At 41.6% G+C, this 25,109-nt stretch overlaps 1 protein-coding gene and 1 long non-coding RNA gene across 5 annotated transcripts in view; both read left to right on the forward strand.

Moving 5' to 3' along the window:
- Positions 1–25,109, forward strand: part of LOC146510172 (uncharacterized) — a 183,163-nt gene that overhangs the window by 21,540 nt on the left and 136,514 nt on the right. The window lies entirely within an intron of this gene.
- cpeb4b (cytoplasmic polyadenylation element binding protein 4b) overlaps positions 19,160–25,109 on the forward strand; it is a 34,449-nt gene continuing 28,499 nt past the window's right edge. Inside the window, exons 1-3 of one of the 4 annotated variants that reach the window (XM_085174198.1) lie at positions 19,160–19,662; positions 20,396–21,627; positions 24,166–24,234. In XM_085174198.1, the coding sequence (XP_085030324.1) occupies positions 20,443–21,627; positions 24,166–24,234 (1,254 nt within the window). In that variant the 5' untranslated portion in view covers positions 19,160–19,662; positions 20,396–20,442. The remainder of the gene's footprint in view (positions 19,663–20,395; positions 21,628–24,165; positions 24,235–25,109) is intronic. The other 3 variants (XM_085174199.1, XM_085174200.1, XM_085174201.1) reach the window with 3 other exon arrangements.

Below are 25,109 nucleotides of genomic sequence, written 5' to 3' on the forward strand. Positions count from 1 at the left end.
TCAATGACTGCAGGGACACTGCAGAATGAGTCAAGCACTGTCAACACTGGAGAGAGCATTTAGTCTCTTCACCGGCTCTGGGTTTGAGTTTCTCAAGGCTAAGGCGTGTATGTGTGTTGAAATGTGCGTGTATGGGTGGAGGCGTAACAGAAAGAAATATTTTGGAAACCATCTTTCTGAATCATCTCATATGAGAGATGGCCTTTTCATCTGCAAGCGTTAGAAACTTCTGCCTCTCTGCAAACAATGTCACCGTGTTACTGTGACCTCTGTTAGTCTGTGCCACTTTTGTTTTGGTAACCTGTGTGCCCGGTGTCATTAGGAGTAAATTACCTGTCTGCAAAAAAATTGCATGGCGACTCATATGGATTATTATAGGTGGAGGTGTAACAATATGCTATAAAAGCCTCTTTGTTCTACTCAGAAGCATTTATAACATTAAACCATTCAGTCATGTTATATCACTGCTTGGAATTCAAGCAGCTAGTAAGTAAAGTACCAGTGTTTGAAGGCTTCAATGCAGTATTTCTTTTTTTAGTTTAAAGCTTCACATTGTAAATTTGTGAAATTTTACCACCCTTATCAGTGGGGCTTGTGGAAACAGATTTACAGGTGTGGACAGAGGTTTGCATACACTCATCAGGGACATGAATATCTTGGTAATTTTGGTTTTGGTTTTTTTTAGGATTTCTTTGACCCGGCTTTTAAACATAAACCACAAACTGTCAATAGGTTTGAGATCGGGGCTTTGGGAAAGCCATTTCTGAAGTTTAATGCTTAATTCATTCAGAAAAAAGTTTGTATGTGTGTTTTTCTGATTATTATCCTTTTGGAACACCTAACTGTGTCCAACCTTCAACTATCTAACTGTTAATTTGAGATGACCTTGAAGAAGGTGGTAGTCGTCCTTATTCATTATTTCATCCCATTTGTGCAATGTACAAATATCACAAGTAGCCCTAGAGCACAGGTATCAAATTCCAGGCCTCGAGGGCTGGTATCCTGCTGGTTTTAGATGTGTCCTTGATCCAAAACAGCTGATTTAAATGGCTAAATTACCTCCTCAACATGTCTTGAAGTTCTCCAGAAGCCTGGTAATGAACTAATCATTTGATTCAGGTGTGTTGACCCAGGGTGTTAACTAAAACCTTCAGGACACCGGCCCTCGAAGCCTGGAGTTCGACACCCCTGCCCTAGAGCATGATGCTACTGTCACCATGCTTGACAGCTATTACAGTGTTCTTACTGTAGGTTTCAAAACCTCACATTTACTCATGAAAACATTCCTCAAAGAACAGTTTAAAGCGATTATTAAAAGCCCAAAGATACCATGAAGAGTGGATGCAAACGTCTGATGACACCTGTACCCGAATTAAAACTATTTTTTTCGTTCAAAAGAAGTAACATGTAGTTAATACGGTATGAGCATGCTATAGGCAGCTTTCTGACGTGCAAAGTTCCTGATGCTAAGTCTTCCTGCAGTTTGGAAACACAACATATCTCATCTGGATTGCAGCTTTTTGTACCAAAATATATTGTGGCACAAGTAACACCCTTTCCCCGAGGTTTCTCTCGCTCTGTTGCAGTCCGACTTTAAGCTCCATTAGGCATTGCTCCAGCAGTACTGACCTCAGAGGCAGACTTTCTCCACTGAGGCACATTTCATCAAAATCCTGTGAAATGTTCAGCATTTCTACACTGAAACATACGTCATCATTACCATGGTTTTATGTCCATCTATTATCGTACACCAGTGCTATACAGGTCTAAGAAGTGGTGTTCCAGTAACCAGTAAGGTGGCTATTCATGCCATCTGGTGCAATCTCATGGTTTGTTTGCTCAAACCTGCACCTGTATTTCAGATAAACTTTGACTCAAGATGTTGTTATTCTTATTTTAACCTAGAGAAAGTTTTTGAAGTTCAGAGTTAAAAGTCATTATAAAAGACTTCTAATGGATGTTGTTTGCAGCTCAGGATGACCTGTCAACTTTCTACAAGAAAGAAGGAAAAAAGTATTTTTGCAAGACAGCTGAAGGCTCCTTCAAGTTCCAGTTCCTCAACTGACAAACTGTGACTGTAGAGTCCCAAGAAAGGTTAAGAAAAGTGAAGTGCTTCACCTCTCTGTGTCAAAAAACAGTTTAAAGTACTGCTGCCAGCCTCTGAGTGGCTTCTATTTTCATCGGGTGTCTGATGACTATCCAGAGTGCAAATGAAACGCAGAAATTCTGAGTTTATTTACTGCCGTTGAAGTTTTTCATTATGTAAAGCACTTCAAATGGTCTTTGCGGTTTTTCAAATGCGCTTCACAAGTAAACTTGCTATGCCCATTGGTAAAGCTAGCAATTTTAAATCCTGCTGGCTTGGCTAGACTGACCACTTGTCTTTACCCTGCTTTTTGAAAGATACTCGATCTCATCAAGCAAATTCATGGCCTGGGAAAAGACACAGCTGTGACTCATTTTTGCAAAAAGGCATAATATAGACAAACGTACAATTTAATCCAGCAAACAAAACCGTAAACTTAAACCACGGCAAGCTGCTCTTTTTTTTTTTTTGTTCTGAGAAAAGTGAGCAAAACACGAAGTCACAATACAAGCGGTGAGCTTGACTCAGTTGAATTCACAATAGAGGTGAAGACAAGCTGACTACTGCCTGGTTGTCATTGACGTGGCCGTGGTTGACTTGGCAACCAAATCTCAGTGGGATTGTTGGAGAGAAACAGACCGATGGTTATTAAGATCTTTTTAACTGCACGTATTTGTCTGCATGTCAGCGCTGATGATGTTTCTGCATGTTTACGTGGGCGTCTATGTGTGTTTCTCATAGAAAAAATATTGTTTCCGAGCAGCAAAATTGGTGCATAGCAATGTAAATGAAACCTGCATTTAGGTCAGAAGGTAAAAGCAGAATTCAGTGACAAAGTGACGCCCAGGGTCTTCTGAGTTTTTCTGCGGAAAAGCATCTTTTTCTGCACATTGTCGTCATCAGTCAGTGGGTGCGAAACTCTGCTTGTTGTTTTACTGAAAGCTTGAAGGACACTGCAACATGACAGCAGTGCAGCTGTCCATATTAGTTCCCGTGCCTCCTCCTCTGCCACCTCCACCTCTCCTCCTCCTTCTTTTCCTTGCCTGGCTGCTTATCATACACGTTTCTCTTTTCCCATCCTCCTCAACACTGTCATCCTCCTCCTCCTCCTCTCACTTTTCTCTCTCTCTCTCTTGACTCATCATCCTTGTCCTCCCTTCCTCTAACGTCCTTCTCCGCTTATTTGAGATACAGGACCCCAGGGACTAAAGGCTGCAGTAAAACAAGTCTGATGGATTCAATATGTCCTGATGGAAGTCCTTGACCAAAATCTTAACAATATAGAGGAAACCTGGCATGAACCTGAAGTCTAGTGGAGCATATAGGATCGTTTCTGTCAGTGTTGAAGGGGAGAGTTTCTCTACGATTCACACTACTGCAAAATGCATTTAAACTCACAGTTCAGCAAAATAAAAGAATTCTAAGCTTGCAACAAGGTTAGTTACTGTATCTGTATGCACATGTGGGGGTGGTATGGGTGGACCTCTGTGATGTCACGGAGTGAGCGTCCGTGAGGAGGCTGTGTCAGTGAGGTTGTAAATGTTTGATGGGGTTTCATCTAACCATCTGTCCACTACTGCTGGCAAAGAGAACGAGAGCTACAGAGAGACCGGGTTAAAATAAGCACACATAGAGAATGGAATAACATGGAATGAAATAGCATTAGCATGCTAAGCAAGATTACTAAGATAGACCACTCATCTTTCAATGCACAATTCCTATACATTTGATCTAAATTTCATTGGACAGGCATCACGATTAAGGGTGTTTGATGGCAGGCCTGTAATGTTTGAATGGTATAAATGAATCTATATACAGTTCGATGAATTTGTTTTGCTGCACACCACAACAAAGGATTGTAAACCAGACAATCAGTTTCAGCTTTAATTCAAGGTATTTTTTTAGAAGCTCACAATTAAATAGACAAGCTAACAAAACGTAAAATAAAAGGATCAGTCAATGATTGCCTGAGGTCTAGAGCCCATGGACATCATCAAAGGCTGCATTTCTTTCTGTGAGATGCTCTGCTAGCCACCTTCAGTTACTGCTTGTTTGTGGGCCTCTGTACCTTCAGGTTTTGTCTTCAGTAACTGGAAGCACGCTTTAATGAAATGAGCTCTATCGAGGGACTGGTTTTGAAGAATTTTCCATTTCTTTGCCTTGGGAAACTCTTGGGCTGCTTTTTGCAGTATGTTTTTGGATCTTTATCCATTTACACTGTGAAGCGCTGTCCGATCAGTTTTGCATCTGACTAAATTTGAGCGAGAGTATAGCTCCGGAAATTTCAGAATTTATCCTATTTCTTCTGTCACATAGTCACATCATTAATAAGCATTCTGTAACATTAAGTTAACTGGTGATTTTAAATTGCCCACAGGTGTGAATGTGAGTGTAACTGGTTGTCTGTTTCTCTGTTTTAGCCCTACAACAAGGTGGCAACCTGGGTAGCGCACCCGCGACCCTGAATTTAATAAGAGGAGGAAAACATGGGCATTTCCTGTCTCATTTAAGTTTGCAACAGCTTACAGGATCAGCTCTCAGGATGATTCTGGACTCCTTTCAAAATGTTATTGGAATGTTTTTTCTGCAGCGATGGAGCTGCATTATGAGGGTCCACTATCTGCAGAAGAAGGAATCAGACAGCTGTTACAAATATATCAAATTTAACTTCACAGCATACACACTGAAATACTCAACATTTCTATTGCAAACGGATGACCATACACTTGTAAATTAGCAATAAGATATTTCCCATCATTCTTGGAAATCCTGTAAAAACCTTAACAGGTAACCTGAGAAACATGAAGTTTGTACAATCTTCAGTCATTAACTGGAGATAACCCAGTGATGTCTGAGGTCTAATTCTGGGCAGGAATCTTTGTTATAATTTTTGCACACAAAAGATTAATTTTGTGTTTGTTTATTTGTACATGACTCTTATTTTGCTTCTGTGACCATTTAATGAATAAATGACATGAATAAAAGAGAAAAGTGAAACCTACCGGTGGTGTTTGAGTGTATTTACTTTTACTGTTCGTGTGTGTGAAGCACTTAATTGTTTTTAAATGGAACTGTGCAAATAGATTTTATTGCTCTAAAGATGAAGAAAGAGACTTTGACATTTACTCTCCATTTATCCGTTTGATCTGCTTTAAAATGCCCTTCAGAGGGCAGAATTAAACCTGATTAATGAATTTGCTGGTTCGCTGTGGAATTTTGTGTGAGGAAAACATGCGATGATTAATGTATGTTTACACAGAGTGCATGCTGCATGTTAATGAGCGTGTTTGTTGAATGCATGATACAGATATGCATCAGTGCACACAAAATGCTTTGTGTGCATGCATGCAGAGACAACCCGTTGCACCCCACCCAGAAGTCACGTTGCTGTGTGCCTCCATGACCCCATAGACTGATGAGTAGTGCGATCATGTGTGTTTTAACTACCAGTGGGTTAGATTGTGTCAATAAACACAACACATCCTGGGGGTAAGCTGAAGGGTTTGGAGCTGGGGGGAAGCTTTCAATAGCTTTACTAAAGGGCCCTGTCTTGTACTTTTGCTCACTCTAAAGGTCATCAAGATTTTCTCATTGATAATAATGCTAACGCAGCTCATAAAACAAACATCAACCAGCCGTATCAAAAAGGATTAATTAGATCCTGTAAACTCCTGTGACCTTCTGTGGATCTGTGACCTTCATTTTACAGTAGCCTTCCCTTAGATCATTTAGAAAACTACTCAGTCTTCTGAGATCAGCATTTTAATAGCACATTAAAAAATCTTAGGGCATATCATGTTATATAACTTTGCCCTTGTATCGTCCAGCTAGCTAAATACATACAGGCCTGACCCTTATAATGGACTAAACCAGAAAGCTATTAACGTCTTTTATTTCAGTTATGGCTCCTAGTTCAAAATGTTCTTGTACCAAGTTTGAGAGACACCTGAGTTGAACGGGAATGAGGCTTCAGCACGTTACGACTTAGGGACTTAACCCCAGTTAGTTTTTGGCTGGCAGAGCTACAAGGTGTGAGGGGACTGCGGCAGGGACAGAAACATCTGGAGGAGTAATTAGGATAGAACAATCTGGCTGTCAGAATATAAATCTTCGACGAGGAGGAATCACTTATTCCTTCCAAAGCTCGCAACTCCCACTGATTCTCGATATTAGAAAAGCATGCCAAACGAACCTGATAATACCCATCACACGGAATTTTCTCAGCAGGGTTGCAACAACCACAACATGTATTTGTGAATTTACACAATCAGTGCTTTAAACAGGCGATTTTACAAATAGGGGCATATCAAAAGCTTAAACTGATATACAGATAAATTCTATCATGAAACAAAGGGACAGCTTTATTTAATGAAAAAAAATACCCAAACCACGTCAATAAGAAAGGAAGATATTTTATGTCTACCTAGACCTTGACTTATTTATCAGCTAGCCAATGTGGAATTTAAAAATGTGTCATAAAAATAGTTCACTGGCAAACTGGTCCTGACTCTGTTATGCTGTCAGCGATGTCTACATCATATGCAGCCGAGTGGGCTTCATCAAAAATGTGGTGAGAAGCAAAGTCTTTGTTTCACGTTGGTAAATGTAAATCACCTAATGTGCACCTCCTCCAGCAACGTGGCTAACAGTGTTGCACATATACTAATGCTGTTGTGGTTGTAGTTTTTTCAGGGGCAAATATATTTATGCTTTAGGTTTTCACGCTTCTTTGCACAATTCCCTGATGTCCATTTTAATAGTTTCAGAAACATTACAGGCATTTGCTGACATGCTACGGCTGAAGGCATGGTTTTTATTATTAAGAACCATACCTTCTTAAAGTAGCTGCAAAGAGGAATCGACAGTAATGAACTGACCATTCACAGTAATTGCAGGCTGTGTGGATGCGGCATGAATACATTTAAGGCTATGCCGTAATGTTTCAGAAGGGTTTGCAGTTATGATGTAGCACAAATCTCCAGTAAGATTGCATTAGGAAGGAGATATGGTGTTAAAAAAAAACAAAACGTTTTGAATAGAGTTAGAGGTAACAAGTAGCTTGTTCTTCTTCATACTCTTCAGAGAAAATAACAATCGCTAGCAAAATATAAGGAATCAAAATCGTAGCTTTACTAAAAGGACTCAAAGATGTCAGCAAACAGCTGGAGGGAGATTGCCAAAACTATTTGAAAGGATGTGAAGGAATGGACAAAGATAGGACAAATATGTTTGCCTCTGAAAAAAACAAACAAACCCTAGGAGGGTCCTCGCTCTTTTCTATCATGGCTGCCACCGCATATAAAACTCTGGGAAATCACCACAAAGTAATTTATTCATAATATACAATGCAAAAGCATGAATGCTGGTAATGATATCAGCCACTTGCATAGGCTACGTTATATTTTTTTTTTATATAGATTCATCTGAGAAGCCAAATCAAACCCTAAGACTTCAGACAAGTTTCCATTTATGACATATGGTGTAAATTTAAGGCAGAAAAACGCTTTTAAACCCCACTTAACATGAAGCAGAGTATGAATAAAATGTGAGTGCATGTGCATGTTGCTTCTATGTATTTGTTACTTTTTCACATGTAATTTCATACATCAGGCCATGAGGTAACATAAAAAGACAGCTATATAACTCAAAATTGAATTGAAATTTGAGATGAACCATGTATGCTGGCCTAACCCTGACCTTAAATGTACCCTTTCGATTTTTGTTGAAAGACAGCATCTCATCCTCCTTTGAGATTTCCCTCTCTGGATGAATTCCCCATTTTTACGTGTAGGTCCCTAAGCCGTGCAGCAAGAAAAGCCCCTGTCGTTTTGCATTCGCCACGCTATATTTGGTGAAATACAGTAATTTGGGATTGGAATTTGGACATTGCATATTCACATGGAATTATGGTCGCAGTTATTTTTCTGTTTTTGTGAAATCAAAGACAGAAAATATAATTAAACAAAAAGGTTTCTTTCAATCAAACCATTAAATAGCGTGAAAAGTCTCCTGGGTGTTTCAAAACACCTAATTTATGTCTACAAGTGATAGACTTTGATAGTTCAAAGCAATGCAAAGTGAAATGGCTGGCACTTTGCATGCTTGTGGCGTAAGGACAGCCTTTAGGAGCGTGTGCCAGAAATTCCTTAATTCTCAGTTCACAGTTGAGTAAACTAAGATTTGGGGGGATTACAGAGTTGCTGGAGGGAGTAACATGTAGTCCTGTCTGGAAACCTTCAGCTGGTAGGTTTCACATTATTCGCACACGCTTTTTGCTACATCTGCCGTCTGACACACATCACAGTACATCACAGTGTCCTCGGAGGTACAGCTGTGTCGACTGATAAGAGACTCTTGAAGCTCCACCTCCGAGTGATCTGAAAATACTATGAGCCAAATTATCTCTTCTTGTGCATCCTCCTCCCAACTGGAAGCTCAGACTTGCTCACAGCTGCTTTTCCATCACACTGAAAGACATTGCACTGACATGTACTTAAAGTAACCTTACCAAGCTCTAACTACAAACACTAGCATGACAGTAACATTAAGCTGAATTTTTACTGTAAAAGGAAATGACTGATGTGTCACTTGCCTTTAGTCCCGGAAGTGTGACTGTTGTACTATACATACAGGTTCGAATATATATACGCTTGCTTAAACCTTTTAATAAGTGGTCCTGAAGGTTATGCGACATCTTTTAACTTGACATGACTTGTTAACTTTTCATTAGTGATCATGATTGTTTCTCTTTGCCAGAATGAAAAGGAATTGTTTGACAGCGCTCATTGGACTGACCAATACTCAGATCAATGAGAAATTCTAAGGAACTCGGTGAAGATCTAAGGAAAGTTGTAGATTTACTCAAGTTGGGAAGGTCTCTGAGCCATATCTAAACAACTTCAGATTCCAGGGATTCCAGTTATTGAGATGTCTCCCCATTTTGCTAAGGTCTGGAAGAAAACACAGACTGTCACCCTCAGATGAGAGGAAATTTATTAGGATACTCAGGAGCAACTCAAGAACACAAAGCCTGTCATGAACTGGAAACTGCTGGAACACCAGTGTCATTGTCCACAGTAAAGTGAGTTTGGGCGCCGACCAAGAAAGAAACCATCCATCGATCTTCTTCCGCTTACCCGGGGCCAGGATAATGCCGTAGCAGCCTAAGCGGAGAAGCCCAGACCTTCCTCTCCCTAGCCACGTCCTCCAGCTTGTCTGGGGAACACCAAGCCTCCGCCAGGCCAGCCAAGAGTTATAATCTCTCCTGGGTCTGCGTCAGGGCCTCCTCCCAGTGAGGACATGCCCAGAACACCCAGGAGGCATCCTTGTCAGATGCCTGAACCACCTCAAAAGGCTCCTTTCAATGTGGAGGAGAAGACGGCTCTACTATGAGTCCCTCTCGGATGGCTGAACTATCACTAAAAGAGAGGCCAGCCACCCTTTGGAGAAAGGTAATTTCTGCCGCTTGTATCTGCGATCTCGTTCTTTCGGTCACCACCCAAAGTACACGACCATAGGTGAGGATGGAGATATAGATCAACTGGCTTCGCTTTTACGCTCAGCTCTCTCTTCACCACAACAGACCAGTGCAGCGTCCTAGCCTCCATAGCACCAATCTGTCTGTCGAATTTCCGCTTTCCTCTTCCTTCACTTGTGAACAAGACTCTGAGATACTTAAACTCTTCCACTTGGGGCAGTAACCAGTCCCTGACTCAGAGTGGGGACTCCACCCTTTTCTGAGGACCATGGCCTCAGACTTGGAGGTGTTGATTCTTGGTTTGCAGCACTGGACCGATTCACCCTGCTCCAAAATACACACTTTCAGTCTTGACTGAAATTTGCAGCTGCCGACATGGGTGAGACAAGACAAGGCATAATCACATGACGTGAAAAGGTGATGTTTTCAAATGGATGGAATAATGAAGGAGGAGATCCGCCTTCAAATTCTTACCTTCATTTCAAATCAACAGCTAGAAGGTGGAAACTTGGACATAACTGGATGCTACAACAGGACAGTAATCCCAAACATACATCAAATCTGGTTTTGGAATGAATAAATCAGACTAACATTGAGCTTGTGGAATGGCCTTCCCAAAACCCCGACCACAACAAACCAAAATTTGTGGCTTACACTTAACCTTTGGTAACCTTTACCTTCTGTAAAGGTTACCAAATTAATCAAATATCGGTTGGGATGTATGTATACTTTTGATACTGTGTGGATTAGAGAAATCCAAAATAACATCAAACTTGTGCACAGTGGAAAAAGAACAGTTCCAAGAAATCACTAAAAGCCCCAAATTACCATGACTTTTATGCCAATGATAAGTGTCTGTAAACCTCTGACCACAACTGTATACACACATGAACTATGAAAAAGAGAGCACCTCATACCCACAAGTCCAAGAAAAAAAGCACACAACATAAACACACATGCATCTGGGACTTTCAGAGCTTTAAGGAGAACTTTCAATTATTGATGAGGCCACGTGCTTCGTACCTTTATTGAGGCAAAGGGAGTCTCAGGTGGGCTTGACTCAGCATTTCTCTGTCCATTGCTTTTTCTTTCAGCCTCTGTCAGCACAGTGAGTGTGTGTTGGTAAATCATCTGTTGAGAAACACACAAAAGGGAAAACTAGACAGACAAACACAGACGATAAGGCCAACGTAGACTAAACAAGAGACACAAGTTGGTGAACAACTAACAGGTCAGTGGACCTTTATAATCTCGTTTTGTAGGTCAATAGCAATTTTCAGACTCCTGAAAGAAAATAAAATGTTACTGGTGGCAAACATCAGGTTTTGCTGTTGACCTCACAGCTGAAGGACTGCACTCATAGCGGAGGCAGAGCCACCAATTTGTCCTTCAGCTGTGGCTTCAGCTCAGCTGATATGACAAAATGCTGGCAAGAGTGTCAGCCTCCTGGGCATTATTTATAGTGTGAGGCTTGGGAATTTTAAGAACTATGATGTCTGTTTCTTGGTCATTTAAAAATTAAATAACAATAAAAAAAAAAAAAAAATAAATAAATAAATAAATAAATAACAATAATTAGCTTTGTCTGCGTTAGTCTTGTTAAAATGACGTTAACACCATAACTGCATTAACGCGGCAAATCTCCGTTTGCGATTTAGTGCAGATCGCCCCGTGCGTGGGGCTGCCCGGCGTCAACGCATTAGCGCCGTGCAGCCCCATGATCCGTGCTAACTCGCTAGCAGAGATTTGCCGCGTTAATGCGGTTATGCTACAAAGAAACAACTGGCGATGTCAGCAGGTTTAAATTAAATTGAAACAATTTTAGACTCGAGTTAATTCCTAATTGGCCGTTTATCACCAGTAATTTAAACACCCCACCATCATAAAAAAGCTTTGAGTTACATCAGGCTATGCTAAAGCGGCCATAGATAACTAGTCTCGATCATCATTTTAGCAATCGGGTTACGCTTACCCTTGCACCTGTCCACTGCCTGCCATTTCATTTTGACCAGATGCAGTTTTCTGCACCATCTCCTTTTATGTGCTAAAAGAGAAGTCATTTCCTTGTAAGTAAAACCGATTCTGAAGTACGATTTTGCTAACTCATCTACACAAGACGTTTTGTAGAGGCCATAGCAGCCGTGGCAGTTTGTCTTGAAACAACAACTCTAATCTCTAAATTTCGACTTTCTTCTCAAAATGATCAATAATATCTTTTTATCTTAATGTGGCCCTAATACATCCCATCACACATCATGTGGAAGAGAACTAAAAATGGTGTATTTCATAGGTTTTTTTTTATTTTATTTGAAGCTGGCCACCACTTCCACCCAGTGACTGTTTTTGTGGCTCCTTCCAGCCTGTCACACAGCCAGACTCCTCGGCCATGGAGAAGTGCCCAGAAGGTAAATGAAACCACTCTGGCTTTAGAGGCAGAGGTCCTCAATTGATTTCACACCCACGTTTGCGCACATTCTTTAATTACACATTTACACACACACACACACACACACACACACACACACACACACACACACACACACAGAACCTTTGGCTAATGAATGGGTTTGAAACGTTTCTTGCGTTGCTTCATAAGAAAAATAGGATAACATGAAAATGAGCAGAATTAGACTCCTTTTTATGTCACGAACCGTGAATGAATGAGCAAGTCGCCCAAATTTGACATCACCATGGCAACAACAAATTCACAAATTGCATGCTGCGGTGCATACTACAGAAACAGCTCAACATACAGGGATGTACTGTAGTGAAAGATATAAAGACGGACAAACACAACTGTACTTTTGTACATCCTTGACCCACTTTGCTCAAGACACCATGTTCAGTCCCTGTTTAAATAGAGGCTAAAATCTTTATGACCCTTTTTTCACAGTGATGTGTGCTGTTCACATCTGATTACCACCAGGGCAATAACAGATAATCCACCGCTACTAATTTTCTACAACAGTCATGCTAATTGTTCCTGTTTGCTCTCTGACTTTGGTGCCTCTTCAAATAAAATAATTGTTTTCACTCCTGAAATTATGCAGCAAATTAAAAACTATTTTTTTCATTGCCTGTGTTAGTTTTTTATTTACCAATATGGAAAGCTGCATAATTATCACATAAAACTTGCAGATTTGTCAGTTTTTGCTCTGGAAAATTTTGAAAATTGAAATTTCATTCAACACACTTAACCACTTATTTGCTCAGTGTAGCGTACACATGGACACGATGCACACACACACTGACCCTCACATCACAGGCCCCCAGCTGCTGCTCTGTTGTAATTTATTATCCCTTCTGTGCCCAGTGGAGTCATGAAATCAGCCTGGCCTTTGTGACACACACACACCCACATGGATGCACACACACACACACACACAGTTCATGTGTCTTTTTCAAACAGTCATCTCAGCCCGCTACCCAGAAAGACCTCTTCGGCTTAATTAGTATAGGGTCCCCAGGGAGCGCACAACAGGGGAAAATACACTGGATGGATGAAGGAAGGATGAAGGGTCTGAGGCTGTCAGGCAAAAAAATAAAGAAAAAAGAAAAACATTGAGGAGATGAGCTTTTCTGTTATATAAAAAGTGGAGCAAGTTGGGGGTTTTACAGCTTATATTTAGAGTGAGGTTGTTAGTGATTATAAATATTACCCATAGATCAATGAGAAGCTTCCCATCCATACCCCAAGGTCCTTTGCATCCCCAAACTACCCACACGGTTTTCTTTCTCAGCCACATGCCCGATCCAAATGAATATTTTATAGGACCCAAACACAACTCTACAATAGCACACCATAAGGCTTTGTTACGCTGGTCAACACTACACATGTAAACATCTACATAATTTACGCAAATACAATCGGTGTCAAAGTCAAAATTCTGTATTGTTCATGTGTAAACTTGGGAATACAGAATTGTCTTCTATGCACTTTTGGGTTTGGCTGCAGAATTTTCTACCAAAAATCAAAACAGCAGGAAATTGTTGAAATGAGATTTTAAGAAATTAAACATCAAATATTGTGAACTTGTGTGCATTTGCTCTCAGGCACCTCTGTGCACGCTTATAAATGCACACTTGACTCACAAACACACACACATGCGCGCGTACACTCTGGGAGGAATTGCACCATAATTATGCCTTAGGTAGAGGTGATTAATTTTTTAATGGATTCAATGTTTTATTCATAGTACCTATCCACTCTTGAATATGGCAGAGCACACAGAAAACCATTGCCAGAAAGTGAATACATGATAAAACTGGCTATTAGCAAGTTCATACAGTAGATAAATTACACATCTCGGTAGCTTTGAAAAAAGTCGAATTTCCAGCTGAAACTGTAGATTCGCAGTAGGTCTCATAAATAGTTTCATAAATATGTAATTTACTTCCCCTTCTGCCTCGTGCTTTTTTTAGGGTTGTTCTGGGCATGAAGAATTTGGAAGAAAACAATGTATTTTTGTGACAGACAGCAAAAGGCAAAGAAAAGGGACAGTAGGAGGAGAGGGTGTTGTCTCCTGAGTGAGGCCAGCGGGACCGGTTATTCTGTCCTAGAAATCCATTTACAGCACTGAGCACTCTGCCTAATCATCTGCCCCACTGTGAAAGGAATACTGTGTCCTACACTCAAGAAGGGCCATAAAACTGGATCACATTTAGGATTTTTAAATATTAGTCCTTTCTCCTGCTGATTTTCTCCCCCCAGTGTATGAAGAAGATTTCTTTTGAGCAGTTTTGTTTGCAGACCAGAGTGGAGATTGAAGAATGATGAAAACGGGAAACAGAGGTCGCGTGTATAATGATAGAAATTTAAGATAAAAGTGTTAGGATGGAGCTACTGTGGACACAATACTCTAATTAACAAAAGCAGTAGGGGTAAAATGATTATTTTATTATGTTTAGACAGTCATGGGGCTTAATTATATTTTGGAGAATATAAAAAGAGGATTTAATTGTGCAACTTAAATTCAATATAAATATTTCTGAAGCAGAACATGAATAAAAAATAATATTTGGCATTGTTTCCAAGCCACAGATCTTTAGGTAAGAACCATCTCCTACTGAAACAAATCAAATTCCATATGCTCTACTCTTTATTCATACTACTGTAGTGTAGAGCATGAGGAGTGGCAGAAATCTCATTTGTGATTTAAAAAAACAAAAAAACATTACTCCTTCTTCCTGCTGTTTTTCACCCTCCAGTGCATGAAGATTTCCCTTGAACAGTTTTGCTTGCGGAACAGAACAGACATTTTAAAAAATGAGGAGAAGAAATGCAAATGATGATAGAAATTTGTGATATGAGTGTTAGGCTGCAGTTAAGCAGAACTGCTGCTCCTCTACAGTAAAAAAACACAAAACAGTTGAGGTGGTCCGGGCATCTGATCACCCCCTGGATGCATCATATGTGAGGGTTTCTTGGACATGTCCAAGTGGGAAGAGGCCCCTGGACATACTGCGTTTTGGCTGGCTGTGGAACACCTTGAAGTTCCCCCAGAAGAGCTGCAGGAAGTAGCTGGGTGAGGGAAGTCTGGGCATCTTGGCTTAACTGTCTCCACAACCAGATCAAGTGGCAGAGGATAGGTGGATGGATTTCTTATTGCAATATTGTCTTATTTGTACACATCTACGGGTATTTGCACAGCTCACGCCAACCTCTGAGCACAATGTGAATGGCCACATTATCAGGCATCTGCAATCTATTCTCTTAATCTGATTGCTTTAATCCGGTCACTCCTTAACCCTGCTAATACCTGCTCCATGGCCTGTTCATCCTTCCTTTATATATTAAATAATGCAGGAGACTGCATGTTCCCCTAATTTATCGCTCGCTCCCAGCTGGATTTGAAGTGACAGATTTATGAGATTGCCATTTGCGGCTTGCGTGTAATACTGCCAGTTGAGGGTCAGTGAGACTGACAGAGTCAAAGCTGTTTGATGACCTCTCTGTGATAATGACCATACAAGAGAGAAGGACACAGAAGGACAGGGAAACAGATAAAAGGAGTAGAAGGTTATTGGTGTGGGTGGGTGATGAAGGAAAAAAGGTGGTTGGATGGTCATCTGACAGAGTAAAGCAGACACAACCACATCTCTTAAATGGGCTACATGTGATACCCTAGAAAAAACTGGGACAGATTCATATTGGTATGACGAATCAAATCAATCTTAGATGTCAGTTAATACTGTACACGGAGAAAATTGCTTTTTTAGATCAAAAGAAGAAATCTTTTCTTGAGTGCTTTTTTACTGAATTTGAGATTATAACATTGTCTCCTCTCTAATTTCTGTCCATTAAATCAGGACACAAGCAGGCTTATTCAATCTTTTGTTAGCATAAACACTAACCTGGCTTTGTGCAAAGGTGAAAACACAAGCACCTATAGCTCTATTTCTTAAGGATGCTTTATCCCACAGGCTTCAAACTCTGTTAGGGCCTGGGGCAGAACATACTATGTCTCTCTCACACACACTATAAGTGGAAAAATCATGTATAGCATCTTCATTCCAGCTTCTGATCACTACAATGGACTATGACCGGAGTCAGAGGTAAAAGTAATATATTTCCTGGCATGCTCCTTGTTCATTGAAACGTTTCAGAAAAAGGTGCCAAATGATTAAAATAATCAACCAAAACAAAATAATTTGAAGCTAAAATGGTATCAGCACTGTGCTTCTTGCCCTGTCTTGACCCTGAATTGGATAAACTGAAGAGAATGGAATGGATAGACGGATGGATGGACGGATGGATGGACGGATGGATAGACGGATGGATGGACAGATGAATGGACGGCTGGATGGACGGACGGATGAATGGATGGATGGATGGATGGATGGATGGATAGACGGATGGATGGACGGATGAATGGACGGACGGATGAATGGATGGATGGATGGACGGATGAATGGATGGACGGATGGATGGATGGATGGACGGATGAATGGACGGATGGATGGACGAATGGATGAATGGATGGATGGATAGACAGATGGATGGACGGATGAATGGACGGATGGATGGACGGACGGATGAATGGATGGATGGATGGACGGATGAATGGACGGACGGATGGATGGATGGATGGATGGACGGATGAATGGACGGATGGATGGACGGACGGATGAATGGATGGATGGATGGATGGATGGATGGATGGATGGATGGATGGATGGACGGACGGATGGTTGGATGGACGGATGGATGGACGGATGGACAGATGGATGGATGGATGGATGGACAGATGGATGAATGGATTTAATGAATAAGGCATTTATATACTACATACATGAAGTTAGGCTTTGGTTCACAAGATAGAACCATAGCTGGCACTTGTAATCTGCCTAATATAATGGATTTGTGTATTTTGTGTAATGTACAAAGGATAATAGTTTTTCATTTCTGGACTGTGCTATGCACACTGACAAGGATATAAGCCTTAACATTGAAGTTCACTGGAAATCCACATACACAAATCTGTACTTTTAACTCCCACCACCCTCCGGAACACAAGCTTGGGGTGATCAGGACCCTGCCATACTTGACAGAAAATGTTCCCTCTATGGCAGAAGGGAAACAAAAGGAACATATACGTGTACATAAGTACATACTGTACTTCAGACCCAGCCACACCCTCAGACAAAAACCTGTTCATCCGTAAAACAAAACTCCCAAACAGAAACTAAGCAACATAGTGTATGCTGCACAGTGCAGTGAGGAGTGACAGATGGTTTGAAATAGGAGAAAAAGAGGCCACCTATGTCCACTGTGGAGGACCATCATCGAAGGCGGTGGTGGCTTACGGCAGGTGCCTAAACCCTGACTCACATCAAGTAACCTCAACAGGTCACATGATAGGGTGGGCCAAGGTCTCACAGTGGTTTCACCTGAAACCTCTGGTGGTAATGACCCACGCCTTTTTTCACACCTTGTCTCATGTGATGACGTACGTGATTAATAGTGTGTCAACGACCACCTCCTAAGCAGCATTAGGGTTTAAATACCTGGGACTCTCCACCTTTTGGTTTTTGAACTGAAAGAGCCTCTTGGATGAGAGGTGAAATGGGTTTAAAAAACTTAAAGCTTTCTTTCTGGCTCTTGTTTTTCCTGTAATGTAGACGGGACAATTTGATAGTCATGAAGCTTTTTTGCTAAGCAATCTGCTTCCTGGTTGTCACTACATATTTAACTGTATGATTACATGACAGCTGCTTTTGATTTTGGATTGAATAGGCTGTTTTCTCATAATAAAACCTATTATAAGACAGTGTGAGTACAGATGTAACACAGATAGGCGATATTATATTAACCAGCTTTTCTTTTGGTATACAACATAACTCCTTGTCTAACAAGGAGAGATTTTATCCACAATTCTTTTGAATCTTTATGTCGATGATGTGTCAAAGAATATGAGAGCCTGTAAATTTAGTGAACCACATCATGTATGCAGATGATCTTGTGGTCTTCAGTCCTAGTAGTGCTTCTCTCCAGCAGCTATTTCACATATGTTCTGCGTATTACTTGCAATGCCTGTAAGAGCGATATGATTTCTAGATTCTATATAGATTAAGGAGGAAATCTATCTTAATCTTATTTCCAAAGTTTACATTGTCAGATAATAATCTTACTGTCAGTAATGAGATCAAATATCCTGCAGATCTTTCTGCAGATCCAATGACAGATGACAACAATATTTATAGGCATGTCAGTTAATGTATGCTCAAGCGAACATCCTCTTATGCAAATTTACTGCATGTACAGAATGACTGAATATTTCTTTATTTAGAGCATACTGTACACATTTGTATACAGAACACCTGTGGATGAAATACAGGGAAGCGAGCTACATGTAGCTTATAATGATGCCATGAGGTTGTTACTAAAGAGACCAAAATGGCAAGTGAGATGCTTGTAACTGCTGGAATCAGTATATTTAAAGCTTTATTAAGAAATCTCGTGTTAAATTTATATTCAGGCTCAACACGCCTGAGAATGAGATCACTGGGCTAAATGGATATCAGGTTTGGCAAAACATCAGTCTTTATTGGAGGCACTCCTGTAGTGTCTTTGTGGGTGTATTTCTTTCTATGGACAATGAGTGCTGAATAAAGACTGACTGATTGGGAAACATTGAAAAGAGGAGTCTCTAGCCACCTGACAAAAATGACAATGCTGAAAAATACTGCAGAGTGCAGTGGCCAGTGTGAAGAGGACGAGATTTGCATTTAAGTTATGCATGAAAAGGACCACCAAAACAACAAAAACGACCACCAAAAAAATGATAGCATACCTCCTTGTTTCATCTCCATACAACAAATGAGCTAGGGATCAAAAAGCCCGAGCCAAGGATGCGCTTTTAATGAAGCTTTGGTGGGGGGGTTGGGTTTCTCATTTTTCTCACGACCTGATATAGGCTGCATCGTGAAAAGACAGGACCGCGATGGGAGGAGGGTTTTTTTCTGCCCTGAGTGGGCAGGCCCTTAAAGCACGGCGTGGTTATATTATTGGTGCATAGCTGTTAAATGATGAAGAATTTTAGAGAGGTTGCCGGTGGTCCACCCAATCGCGTACCGAGGTGTGGCCCCGTGAAGGCGTGGTCTAAGCGAAGAGGGGCCGTCCCAGAAGCGGAAGTGTGTCTCGGCTGATCTTTCGCTGTCATTCGGCCACGGTCGGTTCCAGGAGAGAGGGGCAGCCAAGAAGCAAGCATACACACACAGAGGATCGGCTGGCTCTGAAGGAGAGACAGTTAGTGAGAAGAAAAGAAAATAAAGCGAACAATGAAACCGATCGAATAAGGCTTTATGAACGAACCGAGTATAAGTCACACACTGCCACGTTAACAAAGCTCTTCGATGATACGGTCCAGATTACAGGCAGCAGATAGAGAGCTGTGTCATTGAGCAGGCAGGACACGTCAGGAGAAGGGAGAGAGAAAAAAAGAGCTGACCGACTGCACTGTACGAGTCAGCTACTAAAACCGCCTCTGAAAACCTTTGCCTGCCGCACTCATTGTTTCAAGGACACCGTCTCGCTCTCAGCCCGAGGGAAAGGATCTCGACACAGACGACGCCGAGGTCGAAAGGTGGTGATCAGAAGGTGAGATGTTTTATTCGCTTGCCTTCAGCCTGTCCAGCTAGCTAGCATTCGTGCTAACGGTCGTTAGCTAGTAAGCTAATGTTAGCAACGGATGGAAAAGTTAGCTGGTCAGCTAACAGCGATTTAAACTGCTTCTCCGTCGACGCTTGAAACCGATTAATTAACAATAATTTGCCCGACTGATAAAAAAGCCGTATTAATATAAACTTAATTTTGATAGTGGGCTCTTCCCAGGGTGCTGACAGCTGTCAAACAAGGTCGAGTGTTTTATTTTTGACGGATTTGTTGGTTCTTCTGTCAATATTTTCAGCCTTCGTTGATATTTTGTGCTAATGTGCGTTTCTTGGGTGATAATTAGTTGCCTGTCAGTTGGTTTTCGTTAGTAAAACGTCCCCAAATGGAGACTATATGCACGACACAGCAGTGGTTCTGGCTTTACTGGTGGCTGCCAGCAGCTCAGCTGTAGACAATCTGGCAACGTCACGGGGTTATAATTAGCTAAAGATGTAATGTTAACTGGCTGGCTTTTTTTAAGGATGAGCTCTAAAGCCACAGTACAGTGAATGTTATATGTGTGTAGGATCTCATTTAGAACCTACACATAAAGAGATTTCCATGCCTCTGTGTCCCCTCACTTAGTTGTTTTTTTCTAAATCCCTTGATCTGTTGGTTAATGTGAGTGGGTGACTGCTAACTCAGTGCATGCCATGCTTGTATGCTCTTCTCTCTATAGGACCAAACGATCACGGGATAGCACTTGTCTGTGGGGGGAGAAAACAAATGGGGGATTACGGGTTTGGAGTTCTAGTTCAAAACAACACTGGCAACAAGTCTGCATTCCCGGTCCGAATCCACCCGCATCTGCAGCCCCCTCATCATCACCAAAATGTGTCGCAGAGCCCTGCCGCTTTCATAAACAGCACCACAGCCGCAGGGAATGGCACCACGGGAGGCTCTCCCTGGCTCTTCCCTGCCTCCGCCACCCACAACAGCGTGCAAGACGAAATCCTGGGGGGGCCAGAAAAACCCAAAGCACAGCAGCAACAGGAAATGCAAGAAACGCAAGAAAAGCAGCAGTTGTCTCCCGGGAGTCACCAAGAGGGTGGAAGTGGCGGTGGGATAATTTCAGAATTGGAAAAAGCCAGGTCCGAGGAAGGCAAGACAGAGAATGGCACATCTGACAGCAGTAATGGAAAAGAGAAGCAGCTCCGTCTTGAGTCACCTGTTCTGACAGGCTTTGATTACCAGGAGACATCTGGTCTCGGGGGTACGGGCCCAGTTCAGTCCAGTACAACCTCGTCATCGCTTTCTGGCTTCAACAACTGGTCACCCGCCATCCCGCCTGCGCCATCAACAATCATCAACGAGGATGTCAGCTTTTTCAACCCGGCGTCTGCCAGTAACGGGCCTCTGCTGTTCCAGAACTTCTCACACCACGTCAGTCCAGGGTTTGGTGGAAACTTCTCCCCCCAGATCGGACCAGCTGCTGCCTTGTCCCAGCACCACCCGGCTCCCCCACCCCATCCCCATTTCCAGCACCCCCACAGCCAACACCAGCAGCATCGGCGTTCTCCAGCTTCTCCCCACCCGCCACCGCCCTTCCCACACAGGAATGCAGCTTTCAGCCAGTTGCCGCATTTGTCCAACAGCCTGAACAAGCCCCCGTCTCCCTGGGGTCCAGCCAGCTACCAGAGTCCTTCTCCCTCCCCCGGCTCCTCCACTTCCTGGAGTCCCGGAGGAGGATATGGTAGTGGTGGCGGCTGGGGAGGATCTCAAGGCAGAGATTATCGACGCGGGCTGAATGGCGGGATGACTCCCATTAACTCTATCTCCCCACTGAAGAAGACCTTCCCTAACAACCATGTGGCATCCCAGAAGTACCCTCGAAACAGTCCCGCAGGCTTTAACCCCAAGTCCTGGATGGATGATGGAGTTGGCCGCAGCGATAACATCTTCCCGTTTCAGGTCAGTTTGCCTCTAAAATGTTTATTCAGATGGTTGAGTGGGAATTTTCACTAACTGTATGGAATTATCCTCTTTTTCTTCCCAATTATGTTGTATACTAAGCATGAATGTCCAGCGTATATGTCTGGTTCTGAATATTTTTCAGTTGTAGCTGCTCATCACCTGAATTATTAAACAGCAGGATGTCATTTATGTGAACTATTAATATTATAGCATTATGTGGTACAGCTTCTATTTTTAGACACAGCAGGAGGGCACAGATTTACACAATGCTTTTGCTACTGTGTTAAACCTGTTATTGGACTCTGTACTTCTATAGCTGAGTGTCCTTTGCGATGACTAATGTGGCTCTGTCACTGCAGTGGTGTGTGCCACGTGAATTTGGGGGGGGGGGGCATATAGGAATGGGGGAGACAGCATGGACAGAAAAAAATGATAAGATTTTAAAATGGGAGACTGGGAGGGCGAGGTACAAAATGAAGACGGCGATGGAGGGTATAACGACAGACAATAGTGTCAAAAACTATATCTGCATTAGGTGATGAATAACAATACATTATGGTTAGATTGCTTTTGTTCCAGTCGTAAACAACCATTAGCAACAAATGGTGATACTGTAGATCCATGAACCTTGCTCAGTTCTTTATGCTTTGCATATATTAGGCTCTTGACCTATTACACTGTGTAAGAGAGAGTCTGATGATTTATAAGATTTAGAGTTACATTAATCACTTACTGTATGTCATGTCATGGCATGGGTGGCCACCCCTTAATAAAAAAAAAAATCCAACCTGTTCATTCATTTTAAAAGCTGGGTCCACATACAATGAAGACTGCTTAAATAATTGTACTGTCACATGTAGAAACCAGCTGTAATGGAAAGAGGTAGAGGGGCCTGGAGATAAATTCATTCTATTGATCTAGCCCATGATTGATTGTGCTGGTCGTTACAAGGAGGAGGGGAAAAGAGACAGAGGTGGCTATAGACCCATTTGGGCCTATCCAGTGAAATGTTTCTTTAAGTACCCTTCATATCCTTTACTTTTTACGTTGTGACAAAGTCCCTGCAAGTTGGTGTCAGCCGTAGTCGTCGTCATGGATGAAAATAGATCATGTTAAATAGTCCTGGTGGCTGCATATCCTTTTAGATTCAGCAGCCTTTCAACATCCTAACTGAACGTATAGATTGCAGATTTCCTGGACACGTTCTTTACCAGTGAATCCAAAATTCTCTAAAGAAGCAAAGGAACTTAAAACTGTTAAAAGTGATGCTTGTTGTGACCTTTCTTCTTGTCCATTAGCAGTTAATGACTCAACACTCCACAGGCTCAGCAGCCAGAAGGCTGTGCGGACATGTCTTGACATGCATTAGAGAGGGAGCACATGCTTCTCAGTAGCTATTTAGGATTAATGTTGTTAACAGCTAATTGCTGTAGGTAGTTGTGCGGCCCAGGTTCGTGTCTGACCTGTTCCAGTTTGCTTTGATGAGGAGACTATTTAAAGGGGGCCTGTTATTCTCATTTACAGTTCCATATTTTTATTCTTGGACTCCACTAGACTAGCTTTGCATGATTCAGCTAAAAGACATCCTCATTTGTCTTGTACAGGGTGTTGGTACAGTTCATCCAATGTTTGAAATGAGCTTTTTTAGCTCCCACCCCATCATTGCTTAAAGCCACTAAATGTCAGTGACCTTCTGTGGTCTCTAATTGTCACCACACTTGCTGTGTGGACTTCCCTTAAGAGGACAATATTAGGAACATCCTCTCTCTTTTAGCTAGTTTTCTGGCCGCATAATTACAAGGATGGTGGCTCACTTATTTAGCATTGTAGGTTAAAAAAAGATAACTAAAATTGTAACAAGGTAGTTTGATAATTTATAACTTCATCCTATTGCTTCTATTAACAGTTGTTACATGTGAAAAAGATTTAAAAAGCTTAAATTGAATAAATAACCGGGAAAATGTTGTGACCTAGTTCTGTATTACCTGTTCAGCTAATATCCATCCTCTTAAGTTAATTAGTTGTATGCAAAATCATTTGTTGTGATATGTGAACGGGGTCATCAGTGATGGAATACTATAGTGATCTTATAGAAGCATCACTTTCTGCTCATGCTGGAAGGGGGGAGGCTCTCCTGTTTCTCACTTTGTCTCCATCCTCCTCCCTGCTTTGTGCAGAGGTGCACATACGCAGCTGTTATGTCTTCATGAGCACAAAATTACAGATTAGCATGGTTGGATGGTACAAAAAAAGCTGTTGGCTTAAAAAAAAAGACCAGAAAAAGTATAACGAGAAAGAAGTTCCCAACATGCTTTGTAGATTTAAATGCTGATTAATATAAAAGGGTTACAACTGGTGTCAAACAGCCTGTAGATCAGATTTGGGTTTCTGCAACAAGAGAAGCCTGACTGTTACATCCTGGTGTTAGAGTTAAGCTAGCTTTCCTGTAGCTGCAGTATGTTGTTCTTCCTTGTGGTTGAATCAAATCAACTAAAGTAGCATTGTCCTCTTGCCCCCTTGATACTGCAAGGGCAGATGGAGGATGGGCGTAGAATGGCCTCCCTGTCGGTGTGCATGTCTGAGAGAGGGAGAGGGACTGATTATGTAAGTGTAACTCCTTTTTTAAAATAACAACGCATTTAAAATATAGGTTTCAATAACCAAAAAAGGATAACAATGACTGTTAAGAAATTGCTGTGTATATTTATAGTCCTCAAGCTCATTTTGAAACCTGCCACAATCTCCACTTTTCCTTCTTTTCTTCAAGAACATCTCCTTCGTGAATCTGTACTTTTCAAGCATATGCACGGTGGCGTAATGGCAAGTCGGACATGATCAGTTCACGCAGATTTGTTTTCGCCTCGCTTTGCGTGCATGTGGATCGGTATTGTTTTGCCTGTAGTTACATCTTCCATTCAGATCTGTATCGGTGCTGCTTGTCGCATTGTGTAATGCAGCCGCTTTGGAACATTCACTTCATATGCACTTCATGTGGATATTAGGATTTGTTCCAACTGAGATAGTTTACTACATGTAAATGAGGATTTGCTTATAAGTCTGTCAAATTCTGAATCACATCAGTTGTTTTTCTTTTTTCTTTTTTTGTCCATTTTGATCCACCACAAAACAATCGAATCTTGAAATGTTTCATTTTGGTGTGAGGATGTACTGTAGGTCATGATGTTGTGTTGAAGTGGTTACTGTAGAAACCATTGTTAAATTACTGCACAGCCAACCAAGCGTCACATTTAATTGCCAGTGCCTTCTCTGTATATTTCACTCTTAAATACATCTATCCAAGTGTTGTTTGGCGCTCATTATCCATGCTTGCATATACATGTGACATGAAAATTGCCACATCCATCTGATCAGTTGCCTTAAGCAGTTTCCTATCCATTTACTCCCGTAGCTACAGAAATTTATGGGAAAGATGGCTTTGTTTTGCTTTCTTTAAAACCGTTTTTAAAATGGTTCTTGTC

The sequence above is a fragment of the Neolamprologus multifasciatus genome, chromosome 10 (assembly GCF_963576455.1).
Source record: "Neolamprologus multifasciatus chromosome 10, fNeoMul1.2, whole genome shotgun sequence".
In the NCBI taxonomy this organism is placed as follows: Eukaryota; Metazoa; Chordata; class Actinopteri; order Cichliformes; family Cichlidae; genus Neolamprologus; species Neolamprologus multifasciatus.